At 46.7% G+C, this 25,099-nt stretch overlaps 1 protein-coding gene across 1 annotated transcript in view; it reads right to left on the bottom strand.

Moving 5' to 3' along the window:
• Positions 1–25,099, bottom strand: part of MYOM1 (myomesin 1) — a 272,604-nt gene that overhangs the window by 142,136 nt on the left and 105,369 nt on the right. The window contains exons 6-7 of the mRNA XM_068103177.2: positions 22,364–22,456; positions 21,871–21,959 (exon numbers count right to left, since the gene is read on the bottom strand). Coding sequence (XP_067959278.2) covers positions 21,871–21,959; positions 22,364–22,456 — 182 coding nt within the window. The remainder of the gene's footprint in view (positions 1–21,870; positions 21,960–22,363; positions 22,457–25,099) is intronic.

Consider the following 25,099-nt stretch of genomic DNA (forward strand, 5'->3'; position numbering starts at 1 on the left):
CCTCACCCTGAGTGCGATAGTTTTAACACTAGATATGTCCCCACTGCTGCGTTGCATCCTATCTAACTGACTCACGCCCACAATTAACCGAATTATGGAATTATTTTCAAACTACACATTTAGCCGGTGGGGAGCATGTTATTTACAAGACACTAATTATTTACACTGCAACCCAGGACCTGTCTTTTGCGGGAAAAGAGAACTTTTGAAAAGAGGAAATGCCATTGCCATGCACTGCACCGATACACCATACCCATATGTACCAATATGCACCATAATAAACAAACGCACCAAAATTCACAAAAAAAAAAAATTTAAAAATAATAAAATGATGTCTTCTTCTTGCGCTTGCTCTGCTGGGCCGATGTTTCTGGCTGTCTTCTTGCTTGATGTTTTTATTAATAAAAAGGGCACACACCGCGTCCGCTTTTTTATTTGTGGCCAGCAGGGCCAACTCAGGTGGTCCACTGCTGGGCACCGATGCCACTTAAAACAGTGGTCTGCAAGCCAGATACCGCTGGCAACAATGGTCGGTCCCAGCAGAGGGGCCAGGCCACAGAACGTGTGGTCCATAAGTGGTGCCAGGCCACAGAACGTGTGGTCCATAAGTGGTGCCAGGCCACAGAACGTGTGGTCCATATGGTGCATCAGTGCAGGCAGGAGGCAGCAAGGGTGCGGGCGCACAATCCGCGGCCCCTGCACACTCCCCTCGGGCACAAAAGAACATGGTCCATGAGTGGGGAAGGAAGACAAAGCAGATTAGCGGGGGCAAGGGCGCAAGGGTACACATAAAAACAAGGTAATGCAAGCTGAGGGGCGCGGGAGAGTGAGCTGAGAAAGCTCGTCCCTAGCGTTCGTCATCCCTCATGTCACCTACACTACCCTTGCCCCTACCCCGTATTTACACAATTTACAATTCGTCTCTACGTCTTGTCTTTCCCATCCCCTAATCCAAATTCGTCATCAATCCCTCCTACGGTGGAAGAGATGGAATCGCAAACAATGTCTCACCCACACCAAGATGCGTCTCACATTTCCAAACACTTGCCAAAACATGGTGTGGAGTTCTATCACCCAGGTGAGTGGATGCGGATGGTGCGAAGAGATTTTCTCCTATCTATCCTTCTAATTGACATTAACACTTTAACTCTACCTGGGGTCTTGCCCTGCCAATCCATTGGCCATCATTACACTATGTGGTTCTAAAAACCAATTCCCATTGCACATACTGTGGTGCTCTCCAATTTGGGGTCTCACTCCCCCGATGCTTCTATGCTGTGCCCTCGCACAATTTCGGGGCTGGGTCGTGTGGCTCTCCTAGCAGGTCCTACTTACCTGCGCATCTCCGCCACTGAACGTCGCCACCCGAGCTTGCCTAGCTCCTTCACACTACCCTAAGCTGGGGAAGGCCCTCCCTGGCACTTACCCCCTCAATGCCCTCTCTGGCATTGGGCTACCCGGGTCCTCTTCCTTAGGATCCTTGGGCCCCGCTGAACTCTACTTGAACTGAACACTGACTCTAACTGGCTCCCAGAGCCTACCTGCGGCCTCACCCTGCCGATAGACTACCAGTGGCGGAGTGCTCAACCAACCATACGTACTAATTAAGCCACACGCCCAGCCATTCCACACACGAATGCACCCATCCAAGCAGTACCCTGCTATTTTCTGCACCACAGATGTCAATATCCAACCAAAATTTACCTACTCCCTCTACCTACTTTTAAACTACCCTCCCCGGGTACTCGTGAAGGGGTCCGTCCTTCCACCATTCACTCCTTCGCACCATGCACTCCACTCCACTCATCCCACAATACTCACTCCACACCATTTATTCCACACACCTGTTTCCATACACCCCAAATCTCCACTTGCATCCTATGCAAGTCATTCACTCAACACACTTTGACACACATCCTCAATACTCCATCCATACACTTTTACACACACACACATCTTTCATGAGCATTGCCTCATGTGCTCAAAATTTTCCCACGCTCAATTCCTCATTTCACCAGCACTACCAAGAACTTCCATACACAATGCCTCATTTCATCCGAAACTTAAAGCTCATACACACAGCATCATTTAACTCACTGGTTTTCCCCTAATATTAGTGCTTCCCTGTCATCCCTTATACTACGCACATCCCACGTCATTATCAACCAACTATTCTACTCTATGTCCCCACTACCTGTACAAAGTCACTACTTAAACCTCAAGTCTCCTAAAGTCATTTCTAGGTCCCTAACCAATAACCATTTATCCAAGCCCTCCCTGGCTAGTTTGCACCGCCAAACCCCATAAATCCTAAAGCTCCTTTGCCCCAAAAGTGAGGGATGGTAGGATTACAATCCCTCCACACCGGGCATCATTTCCAATCACTACTGCCAATTGTCCATTACACTATGAGCCTCTTCGGTGCGTCAATGCATTTTCACTGCTCGGCTTCGCAAAGCCGAGCAATGCATACGGGTGGTCTGTCTCCTGCAGGTTGGGTCCGTCCAGCATTCGGATTCAGGGGAGGAGGCATACTCGGGCCAAGGCTCCAGGCACCATCCCTACGCAGGGCCTTTCGCTCCCATGCGCGGTTGCCCAGCCTTCCCCGGCCGGAGCGCCGCCACCACAAGGGGACGCCGCTCCGAACCCTACTCCTTCCCCTCGAACCGGGCCGATCGCTTTGCTTAACAAAGCGCGGCACCGACCATACAGGGCGGGGCCCGGCGCGAATCATGCACGGCGCTCCTTGCGAGAGCGCCGCGGCAACGAACCCTGCCGGCTCCTGCAGCACACAAAGCCCGTCACGGACCGAGAGCTCGCGTCGGCTACCCATCGCCCTACGTGCTACTCCCCCGGGCCGTGTCGATGCTTGAGCCGCATTCTCACACACACACCTCGCGACCCACTCCTCTCTCACACATTGATGCGCCCCTGCGCCTTCCATGCACCCCAAACATTCTATGACACACTCGTCAGGCATACTCACGCCGTTCGCACACTCACGCACACACTCGGCCACTGCACACCTCTGCGCACACCCTGGTGCTCTCACACTACTCGCGCACTCCGTTACATCCTCTGTAACAACCATGGGTGTGCACTCTTTGGCTGCACACCCAATCACGCACTCTGGTGTGCACTCCCGCACACTCTCTACAACCAACTCTGGTGTGCATTCTCGCACACTCTCTCCTTCCATCTCACACTCTGTGTCACACTCACTCTCACTTCCACACTCTGTTTCCCACTCACCCTCACTTTCAAACTCTGTTGTGCACTCACCCTCACTTTCACACTCTGTTGTGCACTCACCCTCACTTTCATTGGGAAAATGAAAGTGAGGTTGTTGTGCACTTAACTCTGTTGTGCAACACAACTCTGTTGTGCACTCATCCTTACTTTCACACTCTGTTGTGCACTCACCCTCACTTTCACACTCTGTTGTGCACTCACCCTCACTCTCACACTCTGTTGTGCACTCATCCTCACTTTCACACTCTGTTGTTACACACCCGCGCTTCGGTGCACATTTTTTTCTCACACGCACGCCATTTTCTCTCGTACATCTCAAGTACGATGTACGAGACGACATCTCACGTACGACACAGCGCACAAAGGACCCTCCACAAACGCCCGGGTGCCGTCTGGATCCCAAGTGCGCGAAAAATCCTTTCGCGCCAAACCTTTTCATGCCATATGCACCATGCTGATGCAAGTCATTGCATCAGGGATCCTCTTCTTCACACGCACCTGCAAATCTTTATTGGGATTTGAAAGTACGGCATCGTGATGTGAATACAGACTTAGAAAACTCCTTAGCGGACTTAGAAAAGCACTCGTTGAAGGAAGAAATGGAATATGTGCAAAGTCCGCCGTCTCTTCAATTTCAATTTCGACTATAATTAATTCCTTTCCTTTTTCCTCGACGACCGCTGGCGCTAATAAAATAAAATCTTCTAATTCTGCGGTCGTCGGCTTTTCTATCCCCCGAGTCGCGATTTCTATACCCGTCCACGTGACTTCGCTTTGCTCAACCTCGCTTTTCCCGCGTTCCTCAAGTCGCACTACCCCGTCGCATACCCTTGTACCTTTCCCGCCCAACTGGCGGTCTCTGTCCTTCCCCAATGCTTTTATTTGGCCACCTATTCTGGTTCTAAACCCTTCAATTTGATTTCCCACCTCATTTTTCCATTCCCCAATTTGGTTTTCCAATTTATTTATGTCATTATTTTGGGCATCAATTATTTCTCTCTTTGATTTGTCACTCCGGGCGTCCAATTTTTCTGTCAATTTACCTAATTATTCTCCCATATACACCCGGAGTTGCATCATAGAAAGGCCCATATCTATTGGCGCTGCGGGCCCGGCTGCCGCGGCCATGTGCGAGGCGCCGCCATTTTGTTCCTCTGCTACCTCCACTGCTGTGCCCTCATCGGCTTCCTCCATTGCCAACTGTCCCTCTTCTTCCCTGGGGTCCTGGGTTAATTCTATGCCTTTTATTTCCCAGGTGGATTTGTCCCCCAATTCTCTCATTTCTGCCCTTAATTTGTCCCTCTGCATTTCTATAGATGCTCGTAGTTGCTCTATGAGTAAATGCAGGTCCCAACCCGCTGGTACCGCGGGCTCGGCTCTCGCCGCCATGTGCGAGGCGCCGCCATTTTGTGCGCCTGCAGCCCCCACTGCCGCACCCTCATTCCTTTCCTCCCCCATCTCTCCCAATTGTTCTTCCCTGGGGTCCTGGGTTAATTCTAACCCCTCTTCTACCTCCTCATTTACCCCCACCGGCATCCGATTGGCCTTGGCTATCCATGGCACGATTTAATTTAGATATTTTAATAAAATTTCGGTCGCTCGAAATTTTCACCAATTTTTTTCCACAGAACATAAAAATTTGGTTCGGGTCCAAATCCCGCTCCCAGACACAAATTGTTATGGATCTCAGACGTCGGCGCTCCCTTTATCAAGGGGGGGTTAATCCCCTTGTCTTGTTATCTGGCCAAACCGAGTCCTGGGGATTATAACGTCCTTCCCGGCATGGCGTTAGGTAGGGTTTGTTAGGCCTAGGGGTTCACTACTACCTAAGTACTAACGCCGGCCGGAAACGAGGGAATAACTCCCGCTTGAACCACGGATATGTTGGAAAATGCCGAGCGGATAGCAATCCGTGATCCGGGCTATTAACAAAGTGACTAAACCTGATTCTGAGCGGTTCCGACTCGTGCCACGTTTACCCAATGGAAGAAAGGACGGATGCGATCGGACAAGAGGAAACCAGAAAATAGGAAGAACAAAGATGGGTTTATTAATTATTTACAAGAAAGAAGAAGAGGAAACAAAATAATGTACAAGATAGGAAGAGGAAGAAGCAGCACACAGGGCAGTCTTAAAACAGTCTTATCCTTAATACCCAGGACAAACATACACAGTCACACAGGGATTGTAGCTGGATTGTAGATGGTCACCGGCTCGTCCAGGCTCCAGTCGTCTCCAGTCCAGGCTCCGGTCCAGCGGCGAAACCCGGCAGGCAGCTCCACATATAGTTGAACGCGACCGGACCTTATATAACGGAGGGAAGCTGGTGTCCTATGGCGCACGTAATATGTGCACACTCGTACCAAACGCACCCTCTCCAATGTTCTCTTAATCAGCGTGCCATATATCTCTTTATAAAGGTGCTTCTCAATGCGCTCTCTCCCATCAGTCCTCTTTAACGAGCGCGCCTCCAACAAGTCCTGTTGTAATGCACGCTGCCGCCGTCAGTTCTCTCACTAAAATGTGCTTGCTGGCATGTCTCCCGCGCAGTCCTGCAAGTCCTTTCTTATGAGTGCCGCTGAATAAGTCCTGTTAAATGCCAACCTTCCACTCGAGTGCTTCGCAAGAGTCCTCTCTCATGAGCGCCGCTGAATAAGTCCTCTAAGTCCTGTGAAAGGGCTTTGCGTTCGCGCTTATATATCTCGACCAGCAAAACGCTCCGCGAGCCAAACTGCCACGCCTGCCAGCGATGTTCCTTCAGCCCTGGTTGGCTGGTGAGGGCTTACCGGCCACGCCTTTAATGGCTGGTTGACATGCCAAACCTTCTTCTTGGCGTTCCGCCCCCTTTTTCCTGGCCTCACCGCGTGGCTTATGGCGGCAAGGAGCGAGCGCATGGGCAGCGAAGGCTGCCGCTGCTGGCAGAAGCGCGTACCAATTTGGGAGAGCCATACGGCAGACTGTAGGCACGTAATGGCGTCACTTGGAGAGGAAGGTTGTTAAAATGGACAGATTGGGGACCTATTCTTATTTGATTGACACAACGCAGATTCAACCATTGGAAACACGGCCTTATCTAAAACATATACTAATGAAATAACTGGAATCCTACGGTGGCCTACGTGTTGCTTGTGGACTAACTAGGGGTGCTACCTCTAACCTTTTAATGATGGGATATTTACACAAGTGAGGGTTCTAAAACAGCAACAATATATACATATATATATATATGTATATATATATATATATATATGTATGTATGTATGTATGTATGTATGTATGTATGTATATATATATATATATATATATATATATATATATATATATATATATATATATTGTTGCGCATATGGGATTGGCATCCATCCATATCCGCTTGTAAATATTCCCCTATTTCCTCAATACTTCCCAACTATCCCCAATCCCCCATTCCCTAGTCCCATTTTCTGTAAACAACACTCTGTAGACCCGACCTCCCCCTATTTCCCCCATTAAATGTCGCATCCAGGTCCACCGCATCTCACGTAGACAACTATAGGACATCTTGCTAGTTATTCTTAGTCTATGTCAGTTAAGGACTCGTTTCCATTAATTCTGACTCTTCGTTGCACAAGAATGTGATTGTATGGCACCGTTAGGAAGTTTAGGACCTCCCAATACCTCCCCGCAACTCTTCGTCACGGTTCAACAACAACAACAACAACAACAACAACGGCGGCGGCGCGGGGAGTGCGCGTCCTCACTCCGGCTTGGTTGGTAGGGGGTGTTGGGAGGGCACCATGCCTTTCCAACGAGCCGCCATCGAGCATGTGCTCGACGGGGTTACCAAGTAGGGGCTCGCTGTCAGCTCCTCGTCAAGGGTGGAGCCCGGTAACCCCCGCACCCAATAGAAGCGGCGGACCGATCCCATCTGGGGCGGAGCCAACGAGCCGAGGGCGTGTGACTCCCCGCTGAGCATGCGCAGGAAGAGGGAGGTGACGTCAGATGCGCGCTGAGCTTGAAGCGAGAAGGACGCCACCTCCGAGCGCTGTGACACCTCCCCGCATCTCTGGACTGGACCGTGCTTGATCCTGCCCCCGAGCCAAGGTGCACCTTGTGCTATCGACTGCCTGTCCTTCCCTGCCATCAATCCCTGTGTAAGTCAGTCTTGTTCCGTTTGTCTGTGGTCTGTCTGGGATAGATAAGGTTGTATCTAAGTGCCCATCTCTTCTGTGTCTTTACCTCATTACCTTGTAATCTACCCCTTCTCTCCACCACTAATTATATCCTCCTCCGGAGGTCTTGAGAACTGTACCCCTTGCGTCGTTTCATCTATCCCAGTCGTTGTGTCCTTTCCAATCATTGATTTAGCATAGCGCGATTTGGTCAACGTCGGGTGGAATCGGGTGAGTTGGGGAAGAATCGGGGGAACTGTTAGGTCGCGGCAATACCACCGCTCGGTAAATAACATCTAATCCGCGATCCGTAACAATATATATATATATATATATATATATATATATATATATATATATATATATACATATATACATATATACATATATACAGTCACGTGAAAAAGTAAGTACACCCCATGTAAAGTTTTAACTTTTTCAAAATATTTCAACATACAGCTATTTGATCTTTATTTCAACAATATTGATAGATAAAGGTGATATAATCTAACAAATATCATGAAACATTTACATTTTGTAGTCCATTGTATAATTTAAATAAACATAAATGCAAATTTCGGATGTGGAAAAAGTAAGTACACCCTTGGCTCTAATAGGTGGTATTGCCCCCTTTGGCAGAAACAACCTCAAGTAGGCCTGTCTTATAACTGTCTACCAGTCTCTCACATTGACTGGGAGAAATTTTTGCCCACTCCTCCATGCAGAATTCTTTCAGCTGTGCGATGTTTGAGGGGTTTCTTGCATGCACAGCTCGTTTCAAATCCCCCCACAACATCTCGATGGGATTTAGATCTGGGCTTTGACTTGGCCATTCCAGAACCCTCCATTTCTTTCTTTTCAGCCATTCCTTGGTGGATTTACTGGTATGTTTAGGGTCATTGTCATGTTGCAAGGTCCACCTTCGGTTGAGCTTCAACTTTCCGACACATGGCCTCACATTATCCTCAAGCACCCTCTGGTACAATGAAGAATTCATTGTGGATTCTATGATGGTGAGCTGCCCAGGCCCTGATGCAGCAAAGCTGCCCCAAACCATATTTCCACCACCATGCTTTTCAGTTGGTATCAGGTTCTTGTGGTCAAATGCTGTCTTTGGTTTTCGACAAACATGTCTTCTGGTACTGTGGTCAAATAGCTCTACCTTTAACTCAACTGTCCAGAGCACATTGTTCCAGAAGTGCTGGTCTTTGCCTAGGTGTTCATTGGCAAACTTTAGTCTTGCCCTGATGTTATTTCTGGACAGCAAAGGTTTCCTCCTGGCACACCTCCCATGTAGATCAAATTTGTGCAGCCTCTTTCTAATGGTAGACTCGTGCACTTTGACATCAACAGTGGCAAGAGCTACCTGTAGGTCCCGTGATGACATTCTGGCATTCTTAGAGACTTCTTTCAGCATCTTGCGGTCTGCTCTCGGGCTGAACTTGCTGGGGCGGCCTTGCCTGAACAAGTTGGCAGTTGTTTGGAATCTTCTCCACTTGTAGATGATCTTCCGGAGAGTCGAATGATTGATTTCAAATTGTTTGGAGATCTTTTTAAATCCTTTCCCAGACTCGTAGGCATCTATAACCTTCTTTCTGAAGGCCTCAGAGAGCTCTTTTGATCTAGGCATGGTGACGCCGCACACTTCAACAACAAAGAGCAAACCAAACGAAATGTCTGAGGTTTAAATAAGACAGGTTCCTCCATGATCCTCTCTAACGATGAATGAATAAATGAATGATCGTTTTAAGGCCATTTTTCCCCGCTAGAGCAGGGGTTAGCCTTGCGGGCCCCATGACATCATGGTTCCCTGTTTGAGGCAATGTTTTTATGGCCGGATGCCCTTCCTGACACCAACCCTTAGTCACCTCTTACGATACGCAGGCATACGGTGTACCTATTCTAAATCGGGGTACACACCGGTATCATTCATCCCAGCAAGTTGGTACTCAATTTCCCGACCTTGGAAGGATGACAGGCTGAGTCAACCCTCCTGGCGTTAATTCAGCGATCGACCGGGATTCAAACCCAGGATCCGAGGATCCCAAGCCAGCACCCTAACCGCTAAGCCAACACCAGGCTCGTTCTGTTCTCGTTCTCCAACGATGTTCTCATCATTTGCACATGAGCTGGTGCACCTGATTCTAATTTTAGATATTTGAAGTCGTGATAAATGTAGGGGTGTACTTACTTTTTCCACATGCAAAATTTGCATTTATGTTTATTTAAATCATACAATGGACTACAAAATGTAAATGTTTCATGATATTTGTTATATTATATCACCTTTATCTATCAATATTGTTGAAATGAAGATCAAATAGCTGTATGTTGAAATATGTTGAAAAAGTCAAAACTTTACATGGGGTGTACTTACTTTTTCACGTGACTGTATATGTATATATATATATATATTATTTCTATATATTTATATTATATATACAGTGAAACCTTGACTTACGAGTTTAATTCGTTCTGTGACTGAGCTCGTAACTCAATTTGCTCGTTTCTCAAATTAAATTTCCCCATTAAAATGAATTGAAATGCTATTAATCCGTTCCAGCCCCCCAAAAACCACACCAATTTTTTTTGAAATATATATATATAAATATCTCGCGCTTTATATTTCACCTGTATGCAGCATACAAGTTGGCAGGATGGCCTGGACTGGAGGTACACACACTTGACTCTAAACTGTCCAGCCTGGGTTTGAATCCCGACCCAGCTATAACCTGTCATGTCGGTGTTTCACAGGCAGGGTGATTCATCAATGTGTGTACCGCTAAACTGGGCGCCCCGTTTGCGTCCCATTAGTTGTTGGATGTTAAGGATCTCACCGTGTCTTCCACAAAGAGAAGGCGAGCTATCGCCGGCACTCTGAACAAGTTGTGGCCTGGCATGCTCTTCTCCTCTGCCGTTATATACGTCCTCCTCGGCATCTTTTTCCAGAAGAGCCCTGTCTCGTCACAGTTGAAGATTTGCTGGGGGATGTATCCTTCGGCTTCTATCAGTTCGGCAAAAGTTATAATAAAATCTTCAGCTGCCTTCACATCCGAGCTTGCTGCCTCACCATGCCTGACGACGGAGTGAATGCCGGTCCTCTTCTTAAAATTATCAAACAATCCCCGACTGGCTTTGAATGACTCTTCCGATGCCTCGTCCGTTGATGTTCCCGCCGTCTGCTGCACCAAATCCCCATAAATGTCTCGTGCCTTCTCACAGATGATGCTCTCGGTCATGGTATCTCCTGCGAGCTGCTTCTCCGTCAACCACACAAACAACAACTTCTCCATCTCTTCATGGACAGAGGTCCGGAGCTTTGAAATAATCTTAACGCCCTTGGCTGGCGTTATAGCCTTTATCGACTCCTTCTGCTTCAAAATCGTACATATCGTAGAAGTACTACGATCGTACTGCCTCACCATGTCGACAACACGCACACCTCGCTCATGTTTTTCGATGATTACGTGTTTTATATCCAAGCTCGCTCGCTCGTAACTCAGATCTCGGCTCGCATCACAAAGCAAAAAATCGACCGAGCGACGGCTCGTATCTCGGAAAACTCGTAAGTTGGTGCACTCGTAAGTCAAGGTTTCACAGTATATATATGTATATATATATATATATATATATATATATATATATATATATATATATATATATATATATATATATATATATATATATATATATATACTATAATCGGCTACGGTGATTCTGTCCGTCTGTCCGGGGGTGTGGCTTACTCCGTTTGCAGAGCAGCTCCACCCATAGCTCCACCCATTCTTGGAGAGGCTTCATGTAAACAAATATCCACCATTTTATTACCTCGAATGGCTTTGAGGCCTGTTTAGTTAGGCCCATGCTGTCTTTCTCTCTCACACAGGTTTATTTCAATTCTAATTCGATATATCATTTCATTTTTAACAGTCGCTAACATAGTGTTAGACTCGGTTGAAGAAAAACGGGAAGAGAATCCCAAGAAAGTTTCCGTTTATAGAACGAAATAATTTCTCAAAGGCCTGTAAACTAAGCCCATTCATTGAGAGCCACCCTCATGATTTTATCTCGAATTCACCATCTGATTTTATTTTTATCGATGGTTTTAGACTCGGTGTCAGAAATAATTGAGAACATTCACGCACACACGGGAAATTGACGAGATATATTTATAAAAATCGTGCCACGATGATACACGAAAATATAGCGCCTAAAATAACATTCGGGGAAAATGTCGACATATATTTAAAATTCGCTTTTTCTTTTCCGTTAAGATATATTACTTTTACGTTTTATGAGAGTCGGCACAAAAACGACATATATATCTTCGTTCTTTCTTATTTCATTCAACATTATTATCCGGAAGTAAAATATGTTTCAGGAAATTACCGAGAGATATTTCTTCGTTTTTTTTTTATTAGTTATGTGCGCATACACTTTAAATAGGTTTATTTGAAATCTTTAATTTTCACAATGTAATTTACTTGCCATTTGTCATTTGATAATTACGAGACACTTCCTCTTGAGGATCGTGACAATTCATGCGTTGCGTGGAAACTTCCATTTCCAAAATGAATGCGACGGTCGATGAAGAATGCAGACTTGAACAGAATGTAGCAAGAAAACGAATGAGACGGGCGAATGAGTCCGTCGACGAACGTCAATGCAGACTTGAACAGGATGTAGCAAGAACCGCACAGAGACCACACGAGACGGGAGAACCGCACAGAATGCTGCTGCAACAACGATGAGGAGGGTTGGAGAGGGGCGAGGGGTTGGAGAGCGAGGTGCTAGGGGTTGGAGAGTGAGGAGCGAGGGGTTGGAGAGCGAGGGGTTGGAGAGTGAGGAGCGAGGGGTTGGAGAGTGAGGGGCTAGGGGTTGGAGAGTGAGGAGCAAGAAGTTGGAGAGTGAGGGCCGAATGGAGCGGAGAGTGAGGGGCATTTGGAGCGGAGAGTGAGGGCCGATTGGAGCGGAGTGTGAGGCAGTATTGGAGAGGAGTGTGAGGAGGTATTGGAGAGGAGTGTGAGGAGGGTATTGGAGAGGAGAGTGAGGGGTTGGAGAGGAGTGTGAGGGCTTGGAGAGGAGTGTGAGGGGTTGGAGAGGAGTGTGAGGGGTTGGAGAGGAGTGTGAGGGGTTGGAGAGGAGTGTGAGGAGGTGTTGGAGAGGAGTGTGATGTGTTGGAGAGGAGTGTGAGGAGGTGTTGGAGAGGAGTGTGAGGAGGTGTTGGAGAGGAGTGTGAGGAGGTGTTGGAGAGGAGCGAGGGGTTGGAGAGTGAGGCGAGATTGGAGAGGCGAGTGAGGAGCGATTGGAGAGGAGAGTGATGAGCGATTGGAGAGGAGAGTGAGGCGCGATTGGAGAGGCGAGTGAGGCACGATTGGAGGGGAGTATGAGGAATTGAAGATGAGTGTGAGGGATTGGAGAGGAGTGTGAGGGATTGGAGAGGAGTGTGAGGGAGTGGAGAGGAGTGTGAGGGAGTGTAGAGGAGTGTGAGGGATTGGAGAGGAGTGTGAGGGATTGGATAGGAGTGTGAGGGATTGGAGAGGAGTGTGAGGGATTGGAGAGGAGTGTGAGGGATTGGAGAGGCATGTGAGGGATTGGAGAGGAGTGTGAGGGATTGTTGAGGAGTGAGGGATTGGAGAGGAGTGTGAGGGATTGGAGAGGAGTGTGAGGGATTGGAGAGGAGTGTGAGGGATTGGAGAGGAGTGTGAATGGTTGGAGAGGAGTGTGAGGGGTTGGAGAGGAGTGTGAGGGGTTGGAGAGGAGTGTGAGGGGTTGGAGAGGCATGTTAGGGGTTGGCGAGGAGTGTGAGGGGTTGGAGAGGAGTGTGAGGGGTTGGAGAGGAGTGTGAGGGGTTGGAGAGGAGTGTGAGGGGTTGGAGAGGAGTGTGAGGAGGTATTGGAGAGGAGTGTGAGGAGGTATTGGAGAGGAGCGCGAGGAGGAATTGGAGAGGAGTGTGAGGAGGTATTGGAGAGGAGTGTGAGGAGGTATTGGAGAGGCATGTGAGGAGGTATTGGAGAGGAGTGTGAGGAGGTATTGGAGAGGGGTGTGAGGAGGTATTGGAGAGGGGTGTGAGGAGGTATTGGAGAGGAGTGTGAGGAGGTATTGGAGAGGAGTGTGAGGAGGTATTGGAGAGGAGTGTGAGGAGGAGCAGCATTGGAGAGGCATGAGGGTGGAGAGGAGTGAGGGGTCACATATTATGTGAAATAAATAAATTGTGTTCATTCCACCATTTTAACCATTTTGTAAAATTTAATGTGCAGCATGTAAATCAAGATGTCCAAATGTCACACACGTCCATACCCATGGGATTCCCACAGGTGACCCCACTAGTATATATATATATATATATTGCTTACAGCATTGTTTTGAGCCGTTAATATGCGGTTGATTTTTGAATTTGGTCTAACGTTCTCAGTTCACGAGAGCGGTGTGATACGGTTTAATTGGCTGTCCAGCTTTGCCCACCCCACTTTGCATATACCCCGCCCACTTTGCATATAAGGGGATGTTGAGATGATTTTATCACTCTTGAGGAAGATTAACGGAGGCGCGTGGCTTTGTCACATGTTAATCGAAACGTTGAGTCATTGTTCAATCAAAGGTTGGAGATCTTACCATGGAGTCATTTGGATTTACTCCCAACCGCAAATGTTTGCATATTTATATAGATAGATATATAGATAGATATATACAACAACAACAACAACAACATGCATTTTAACGCCATTTTCCCTGTTAGAGCAGGGGTTAGCCTTGCGGTCCCCATGACAATATTATTCATTTTGCCCTATTTTCTGCATCTCTCCTTGTTAATCCCCTTGCCCGCATTTCTTCTTCCACCATCTTTGGTCAAGTCTTTCTCAGTCAAGTCTTCCAGATCACACTTAGCTCTTTCACGAGCCTCGATCTTGTACACACACACACAAAAAAAAAAACAACATCTCAACCTGTTCCTCTTCACAGCATCAATCACAGGCACAGGAAATTGGCCTAATCCTATCATCTTTCGCAATTCATCATTTGTCTTCCTCTCTCTCAACGATACTCCACACATCCACCGAACCATTCGCATTTCCACCCTTTCCAGCCTTCGTTGCTGCTCTACGTTCATTACCCATGTCTCGCTCCCATAAATCATAACACTTCTCACACATGCAGCATACACCTTTCCCCTTCAGCTTCAACGACACTCCCCTCCTCATCAGCACGGCACTCAGTTCCTGAAACTTCTTCCATGCACATCTCACTCGAGCAACCATTGCCGAGTCTGATCCACCTTCTCCATTCAGCATGTCTCCGAGGTAGCAAAATGTTTACACACCTTCCAGCTTCATGCCGTCTCCAAGATCCAACTCAACATTTCCTCCATCTGCAGCTCCCTCTGTGCACACCTTACATTTGAATGTAGCTGCCACACTGGTTAATGACCCTCTCAGACCACTACATTTTTGATGAACCCACTCAGCGCACATTGTACATTGAATGGAGTTCACTCAGACACCCTTCCTGCACACAGCACATGGCCACTTCCCAGTTCTTTCCACCTCACCACATGCTTTACCACTTGCCATCACCTTCGTCTTTCCGATATTCACCTTCAGACCTTTTGTCTCCATACATTCCTTCCACTTGTTCATATTTTCCTTCAGTCCATCCATACTTTCCGCAATCAACACCAGATCATCTGCATACAACAACTCGCACGGTAAACCCTCCTTTACGTTCTGAGCCAGCACATCCATCACAGCTACAAATAGTAGTGGACTTAGTACCGACCCCTGATGCACTCCCACCTTTTTTTTTCTTTTTCTTTTTTTGTATACTGAATCGAGGCTCGTGAAAGAGCTAACATTTACTTCACAAACAAATCAACCAGACAAACAAAATATATAAAAAGAGGGAGCAGAAGACAAGATGGGGAGAGAAGGGGAAGCACACAAACACAACATTTGAGAGCAGGGAGATGTGTGGAAGGGAGAGGGCTTGGGGGGAGGAGGCGTGGGAAGGGGGGGGGGGGGGGGAGGGAGAAGTATAAAACACAAAGACACCAAGGACTTCCAGGACAGCAGTTGGTATTTCAAAAAAGTGGAATTGGGGTGAAATTAGTGGGGGTAGAAAAGATCAAGGTTTTGGATGGGGGAAGATAAGAGATGGTGGTGAACAGCTGTTTTAAAGACCTGGAGGGCAGAGTGGGATTGAAGAGAGTGAGGGAGTTTGTTCCAGAGGCGGGAGAAAAGAAGAATGAAGGAGTGAAGGTGAGCAGAGACTCTTGATTTTGGCAGTTTAACCATAAGAGGGTTGCAGGCAGATCTTGTGCGACCTGTAGGAATATTTGCGGGACAGAGCCCAGAGAGAGCTGGGGGGGCAAGGCGAGAGAGGAGTCGGTAGAAGACGGAAAGACCACCAACCTGCCTGCGGTGAGTAAGTGAGAGGCCCTTGGAGTTAGCTTCATCGCGGGATATTCCAATGATTCTGAATGCTTTGGTTTCAACAGCGTGAAGACGAGCTAGGTGTGAGGCAGGAGCACCAGCCCAGAGGGGAGAGCAGTATTCCATTGAGCTGCAGATGAAAGCCTTGTATGTGGTGAGGAACTCAGGTGTGCCAAGGAAGGACTTCGCACGACGGAGGATGCCCAGTCGGCGACTGGCTTTGGAGGCCAGATTTGAAATGTGGTTTTCCCAGGAAAGATCATGGCAGATAGTGAGACCCAAAAGCTTGAGTGACAGAACTTCTTGGAGAGGATTATTCAGAAAGTGGATGGGAGGGTTGTCCAGTCGGTCTTTTCGGAGAGACATCGTAAGAGTGACCTTCACCTCAAACTCACCACTGTTCCCGTCGTTCATCCTTACAGCTGTGCGTGCTCTTTTGTACATTGCCATCACTCCTCTGATCAACCATTCCTCAACTCCTAACTTCCTCAATGCCCATGTCAATACTTCGAGTGGAACCCAATATAATGCTTTCGCCAGATCAACAAACCCAAGAAACAACTTCTTCCTCTGCTCCATGTACTTCTCCTGCAACTGCCTCAAAATAAAGAGCATGTCTGTCATGCCTCTTCCTGGCATAAATCCAAACTGCATTTCGTTGATCTTCACCTTCTTCCTTATCCTCCTCTACAACACCCTTTCCAATACCTTCATTCCATGCTCCAATAACTTTATCGCTCAGTAGAAGCCATACTCCAGAGGGTCACCTTTCCCCTTGAAAAAGGGACAAGGGTACTAAGGTCCCAATCCACTGGAATGCGGCCTTCTTTCACCACCAGATTACAGATCTCTGTCATTCTCTTCACACCCCAACTTCCTGCAGCCTTCAACATATCTCCCACAACTCCCGTCGGCCTCCCGCTTTTCTCTCTTCATTGCTTTTATCGCTTCCTCAACTTCCTTCTCGGTTATCTTCTCTGCTGGTCCTAAAACTGGGTTACTCTCTATGTTGCCATCTCATTCATTCTCTGCATTCAACAGTATTTCCATATATCTCTTCCATCTTCCTTTAATTCCATCTGGGTCCACAACGATTTGTCCCACTTCATCCTTCAAGCAACTCACCCCCATCACATCACACCTCTCTTTCGCTATCTGCTTTGCAATCCTGAATACCGCTCTGACCCTCTTCCGAATCAAAGCATTCTCCGAACATTTTCCTACATGTCTCCTGCGCCTTTGCTACTACCTCTTTCTTTGCAGCCTTCTTGGCTGCCTTATAACTTTCATGCTCTGCTTTTTCTGCTCCCGTACCCTTCGCCTTCTGCCACTCCTTGAACTTATTCCTCTTCTCGTCAATCCTCTTTCCAACTTCATCATCCCATCACCATGTTTCCGAGTGCCTTTGTGGTCCTTTTGTCCATCCACATACCTCACCAACGGCTCCCAACAGACTATCTTTCATTGACTTCCAACCACTTTCAAGCTCAACCACATCATCCTCTACCCTACTCAGCCTCTCTTTTAATGCCTCCCTTACTGTCACCTCTTTCAACCTCCACACCTTCATTCTCGGTTGGTACTTCACCCGCCGAGCTCTCCTCGCACCTTTCACCCTTATGTCGCAGACAACCACGTGGTGCTGTGAAACATCCTCCTCCCCCGGGATCACCTTTGTGTCCCGGAGGTGCCCCCTATCTCGCCTACGCACCATCAGGTAGTCAACGGTTGTCGTCGACCCACCTGACGTGTATGTAACAAGCTTATTATCCTCTTTCTGGAACTGAGTATTACAAATCAACAAATCAGCTCCATCAGCAAACTCCAAAATCCTTTCACCTTCTCCATTTCTCACACCATATCCATAACACCAATGAACTCCTTCAAAACCGTCCATACTCCTTCCCACATGTCCATTTAGGTCTCCTCCTACCACAACAACTTCCTCATCTTTCACATTTTCCATCAGCTTCTCTATCGCACACCAGAACTTGTCCTTCTCTTCATCGCTCCGACCAACCTGCGGAGCATATCCCGAGATGACGTTCACCAAGAGCTTTCCAATCATCATTTTCACCATCATCAACCTATCACTCACTCTAGTCACACTCACCACACCATCTACAAACTCCTCAGAAAACAGGACACCAACACCATTCACGCCCTCCGGGCACCCTTGCCACACAACCTTGTATTTCTGTCCCTGCCTACCCTTCACCATTCGCACACCACTTTCCTTCCATCTCGTCTCTTGCACACAACATATGTCCACTCTTCTTCTGACCAATACTTCCACCACTTCTCCTGATCTCCTTGTCATTGTCCCGACATTCCATGTCCCAAACCTCAGAAACTGATCTCCACTTCAGGCTGTACCCTGCCCACATGTAGTTGTAATTGTCATGGTTCCCTTTTTGAGGCAATGTTTTTATGGCCGGCTGCCCTTCCTGACGCCAGCCCTCTTAGTTGCCTCCTACGACACGCAGGGATACGGTGTACCTATTCGGAACCAAGGGTACACACCGGGAAATGTTTAAGACATGGAAATTCTGGGGGGGGGGGGGGCATCAGCACCACGGCTGCGGGGGCCGGTCAACACCACACTACGGCGGTCCCGTCAGCACCACACCACGTCGGCCCGGTCAGCACCACACCATGTCGGCCCGGTCAGCACCACACCACGTTGGCCCTGTCAGCACCACACCACGTCGGCCTGGTCAGCACCACACCACGTCGGGCCGGTCAGCACCACACCACGTCGGCCCGGTCAGCACCACACCACGTCGGCCCGATCAGCACCACACCACTGCAGCCTGGTCAGCACCACACCACGTCGGCCCAGAGCCTGGCACGAAGTCCAAGGACATCAGCACGTCATCCGAAAACAGCTCCGGTTGGTGCGAACCACTCGGTCAATGAGACGAACCAGGCCCCGACACGCCCTTGCTCGCTCGGCCCTGATGAAGGCCTCGCTGGGTGTTCTCCAAACAGGGGTAAAATCGCCCAAGCCCCGCTGGATTTCGGCGGCGGAAGCCTTGCTACACATATATTGTATATACACAGAATATATAATTTATCTGTGAAGAAAAGATTTTCTTTCCAATCAGATAAATTTGTATATTTAAAACATAGAAAGTGGATGTGTCATGGATTATTGTGAGTGTGTCGATTGTTGAACTTTTTGAATGCCCCACATACACCTACCTATCCGAATCATTTATGGCAGTAGTACATACCACTGACTTCACTGATTTACTCACCTGCTTTAACCTCACTCAACATGTCAACTTTCCTACCCATAACCGTGGTCACATTTTGGACCTTGTCTGCTCTACTGGACTAATTTTGCACCATCTCTCTGGCTCCGACCTCACTCTCTCTGACCACCTAGCCATCACTCTGACCATCAACATCCCCACCCCAGCACCAAGGCATTATCGCACTATCAACTTCCGTAAGCTAAACGCTCTTTCACCTACCTCAATCTCATCGACCCTCTCTGAAAAAATGTCCACTTCTCCCTTCGTTGACCTCCACACCCCTTCTGACCTCACTGACTACTACAACCACACTCTCTCCTCCTGCCTTGACCAACTTGCGCCTATAAAAACCAAAACAGTTTCTTTCACCCATTCTGCTCCCTGGTTTACCCCTGAACTCCGCCTGATGAAAACTCGTGCTCGCCAACTTGAAAGACTCCGCAATAAAACAGGTCTCACAGTTCACTCCCAGGCCTACAAGGACCACATACAACACTATAAAGATGCCCTCTCCCGCGCCCGCTCCGCCTACTACTCTCAAATTATCCACTCTGGCTCCGGAAACCCAAAAGCACTCTTCTCTACAATAAACAAACTCCTCAGCCCCCTGAACACCACCACCCAGTCATTCACAATAGACAACTGCATCTCCTTCCTTTCATTCTTCCAACGCAAAATTGAAAACATCTACAACAGCTTGACCACCGCCGCACCCGCTCCCCCTCAAACCACCTGCCCCCCCTTATCCTGCCATCCCCTGTCTCAATTCTCCCCAGTCTCCCCTACTGACCTCTCTGAACTCATCGGAATGAAAACTGCCACCTGCACTCTTGACCCCATCCCCTCCAGCTTTGTCAAGGCCTCCCTTCCTGCTCTCTCTCCACTTATCATTGCAACAATAAACTCCTCCCTGTCTACAGGCATCGTCCCACCATCCCTCAAAATTGCTGCTGTTACCCCCATTCTGAAAAAACCTGGACTAAACCCTGACACCCTAAATAACTTCAGACCCATCTCCAACCTACCCTTTCTGTCAAAGGTTTTGGAACGCGCTGTAGCCACTCAACTCAAACATCACCTCTCTGCCAATAACCTGTATGAAACATTCCAATCCGGATTCCGCTCCAACCACAGTACTGAAACTGCTCTCCTCAAAATCACCAACGACCTTCTCCTCTCCTCTGACGCTGGCAACCTCAACATTCTCATCCTCCTCGACCTCAGCGCCGCCTTTGACACCATCGATCACACCATCCTCCTCACCCGACTTGAAACCACCTTTAACATTACCGGCACTGCCCTCTCTTGGATTAAATCATACCTCTCTGACAGACGTCAGTTCATCTCCATCAATAACTGCAAATCCCCCACTGCTCCCCTCCCCCAAGGTGTCCCCCAAGGTTCAGTTCTTGGCCCCCTCCTCTTCATCCTTTACCTGTCCCCCCTCGGTCACTTAATCCGCCGTCATGGTCTCCAATTCCACTGCTTCGCCGATGACATCCAGCTTTTCATCTCCACCAGGTCCATCTCCACCGCCACCCACTCTATCCTGACAAACTGCATAACTGAAATAAAATCCTGGCTTCAAATCAACTTCCTCAAACTTAACTGTGATAAATCTGAAATAATCATCATTGGCCCAAAAACGCTCACCAAGTCCACCCATAACTTTGCCCTCAACATCGACGGTTTCCCAGTATCCACCTCCCCTCACATCCGGAATCTTGGCATCATCTTTGACCAAACCCTCTCCTTCGACAAATACACTAAACAGATCACAAAGACAGCCCTCTTTCACCTGAAAAACATTGCCCGTCTCCGTCCATCCCTCTCCTCCGTGGCTGCAGAAACCCTCATCCACACCTTCATCACTTCCCGTCTGGACTACTGCAATAGCCTCCTTTATGGTTCACCCTCAACAATCACCAATAAACTCCAATACATTCAGAACTCCGCTGCCCGTCTACTCACCCATTCCCGGACCCATGACCACATCACCCCAGTCCTTTACAAGCTTCACTGGCTCCCCATCTCCCAGAGAATCCAGTACAAAATCCTCCTCTTGACCTACAAAGCCCTCCATAACCTGGCCCCATCCTACCTGGCTGACCTCCTCTCCAGACACACTCCCACCCGCAACCTCCGCTCTGCTGGTACCAACCTCCTGACCCCCCCCCCATCCGGACCAAATTTAGATCCTGGGGGGACAGGGCCTTCTCCATCGCTGCTCCCACCCTCTGGAACTCGCTACCTCACACCATCAGAGACTCCTCCTCACTCACCACATTCAAAACATCACTCAAGACCCACCTGTTCAACACTGCATTCAACATTTAACCCACAGCATCTAACCCCTGACTATCTCCTCTCCTTCTCCCTCCTTTGTGCTTTGAATATTTCCCTATTGATTCTTCTTTTTTTGCAATTGTTTTTATGTTTTGCTATGCATTATGTTTTGCACTCTGTCAAAGCGTCTTTGGGCTTCCTGAAAAGCGCTATATAAAATAAATGCATTATTATTATTATTATTATTATTACATACCACATCTGTGATCACATCCCTGCAGGATTGCATTATCCAAAGTAAGTCAGCCAATAGGCCTAGGTTTGTTTAAAACATCACAGGATCTTGTGAATCCAAATATTGCTAACAGAGAAAGCTACGCGCATGCGGATTTCATCTCTGAGGGAACGCAAACGATTTCCTGATGTGCTTGCAATTTGTCATTGTAAGGCCTGGCACAGCAAGCGCATATCACAACAGGGCTAACGACGTACTTTTAACGACCAGCGACGCGTAGCTTGCATTTTCACCCTGAGCATTAATGGCACAAATGCTGTATTGACCAGTGTCCTCGAGCTGACAGCTGCGGAGGTTAAAAAAATGAATGCATAAAAATTCTCAGTTTCAACACAGCCATGGTGACTTCACAAGTGCAAAATGGTCCAACTTTGTGTTGAAACACCTGCATTAAAACAATAATCGTAGGTGTTGTGAGAAAGCATGACATGAAATACTGCTCTACTAAAACCTATTGTTTTATTTTTAATCTCGGTTATGGCTAAATAGCAATGCTTCATGAGTTTTCAACACAAGAGTATGTGGTATAATTTTGTAATACAGCTAATCATTTCTGACTTTCACTATGCAGTCACAGTTTTTTTAAAGTGAAGAAGAAATAAACATAGTCGCTTTATTTTTACTAAAGAATCTTCGATCAACCATTTGAAATGTTAAGAAATGACTGCGACATAGTGGAAGAAAACTTACTCCAAAATCTCCAGAGTGTGAATCCCAAACCTGTTTTCGATCTTGTATTTGCCATCATTTGGCAAGCCTTCAATTGGAACCATATTTTTGTACCTAATAAAAGGAAAATTTTCAGGAAGAAATATTAGCTCCAGAAAATTATGGACTGAAAATAATTCAGTAAACCTGCATGGAAATCCAATGCTTGTTTTCTTCAGTAATCAAAGAAATCATGGCAATTAGCATGGAAATCAAAAGTATTATGAAAAAAGATATGCATCTACACCCAGTACAAAATATCAACAATTGAAGGATTTTGAGATGAGAGAGAGATGATAGAGAGGTCATAGGTCATAGAGAGATAGCGATCATAAAGACAGACAGACACACACAACCTGCAAGTAAGAGGATTGGGTTAGGTTGGGGTAATAGGGGTAAAAAATATTGCGAACAAGAATGGGGATGATAAGGTGCATGCACTGTCTGCTTTTAATCCCTGGAAGTGAAAATGTATCAAAGAGCCACAGGGAGGTGGTCTCACAGACGGCAGGAGAGAAGAACAAAAGCATTGAGGTGTGCAGTCACCCTGGATTTTGGAAGTTTAGCCAGAAGGTGATCACTGGGAGAACACGTGTATCCTGGATTTAAACAAAACAGTGTTTAGCTGTAAAGGCATCACAAAGTTGCAACAAACATCAGGAAACTCGAGGTTCAATAAACAGCAGTGAAAACTATCTATCGTTTTAGAACTGTTTGATACTTTGACTTGCAAAACTCGTAAGATTACCAAACACAAAACTTCTGAAGAAGTGTGCATATCTGTACTTTAAACATCAGTTCTGGACACGTTTCTGCCTTCCAAGACAATCAAAAGAATGTCTGAAAAAAATGATGTTTCATACTAAGTTCAATTTATACTAAGTGCAAATGCTCTTATAGTTTCCTAATAAATCATTAAATATATAATATTGTTGTTCGGCATGCGTTTTAACTTTGCGATCAGGACAATTTCTATCCACCATAATCTTGCAAAGTTATTGTACTAAAAAGAACCACACAATTTTCAGATATGTACCTCACACCACTGTTATTACATCCGCCACCGAAGGTGGACAGAGTTTATGTTTCCACCCATGTTTGTCTGTCTGTGAGAAGGATATCTCAAAAAGTCATGGATGGATTCAGACAAAACCTGGTGGGCAGGTTGGGTGTGTGACAACAACCAATTGGTTTGATTTTGGTGAAGATCAGGATCCAGATATGATTTTTATTTTTTATTTTTAAGTGATTCTTCATAATTGAGAGATAGGGTCAAAATGATATACAGTACAGCATGGTATTTCAAAAAGTTGTGGACAGATTTGGAGGAAACTAGGTGGACACGTTGGGTGTGTGACGAGAACGAATCGAATAGATTTTGGTGAAGATCTGAATACGGATCAGGATACAAGAGCTTTTTAAATTTGAAAGTAATTCGTCACCAATGAGTGATAGGGCCAAAAACTATGTATAGCATGATATTTCAAAAATGTTGTGGACGGATTATGACAAAATTGGGTGGATGAGTCGGTTAGGTGGCAAGAACAAGCCGATTCGATTTTATTTCAGGTCCGGATCCAGATCCGGCCTATCAGTCGGATAAAAACAAACTGTTCAGCCTGGCGGAGGTATGCTTTCTACCGAGTGCTCTTCTACTTTTTAATCTTTCAATACATGCGATTATCAAAGTATCTTAATTCCAATAACAAAAAGAAGTTCATGGAAAAAAGAGAGGCCAAAAAACTCGGAGGTGAGGCTGGTGTGGGTGACTGGGGAAGTAGTATACACCAATATAAGCAGGTAGGTATACTTATTCTTTTGAAAGGACAGCAGGGTATCAAAAATGAGTCGAGAACATTTCCGTGGCTAAGAGCCAACCCTTGTCAGGTCGCCTCTCGGTCGCAAAACTTACACTAAAATAATATCGGGAAAAAACAGCTACGTGACTCAAGACTCAATCCATGACATTTGAGCCACGCCTCGAGACCGTGAACTCAATTCGGCTGAGACCTTAAACTGGTACTTTTCTTGCTGTAAGTAACAGTATGACATGCAAGTCCATGTATGAAGGCACATCTTCATCTACTCATTACAATTCATTGTTTGGCCAAGCTGCTCTATGGCATGCAACCTCAGCGAGCTGTTCCAACCTCTCCCTTTAACCATGGGCCAGAATTCCACTCAACCATCAACGACATGCCTACCCCTTGACTACACATCTGGCTTATCTTAACTACTCAATTGCTGCATATACTGTTACCACTTTAAATTCGACAATCCTACTATCGGTATCAAAAAAATACAGAAATAAATTCCAATGTTATTCCATGTATTCGAGTAGTTTCAAGCATTTTATGGCCTGTACAGCTCCAGTTGATATCCCTGCAAGCTGCAAGAAGTCCTCTCCTATAATGGGGCCTCATAGTCATCTTCAAATTATGATGTACGCTTTATCTCAAACACATACTGAACAATGGCAATGAAAACCTGTAGGATCCTCTCTCCTCATTTTCCCCATAATAATATTGTTGAACATAATAGATGACTGTAAAATGTACGTCAATATAATCTTGAGATATGTTGCTACATGTTGATGTACATCAAATGCAAATGTGTGAAAACGTTGTTAATGCAGATCAAGGTTTCATCGGCAATGCAGATAACCAAGCGATTATAGAAGATAAAGTGATGACCACCAAACGGACACAAAAGAAAGAA

Source organism: Myxine glutinosa, chromosome 2 (genome assembly GCF_964187855.1).
Source record: "Myxine glutinosa chromosome 2, kmMyxGlut1.1, whole genome shotgun sequence".
Classification (NCBI taxonomy): Eukaryota; Metazoa; Chordata; class Myxini; order Myxiniformes; family Myxinidae; genus Myxine; species Myxine glutinosa.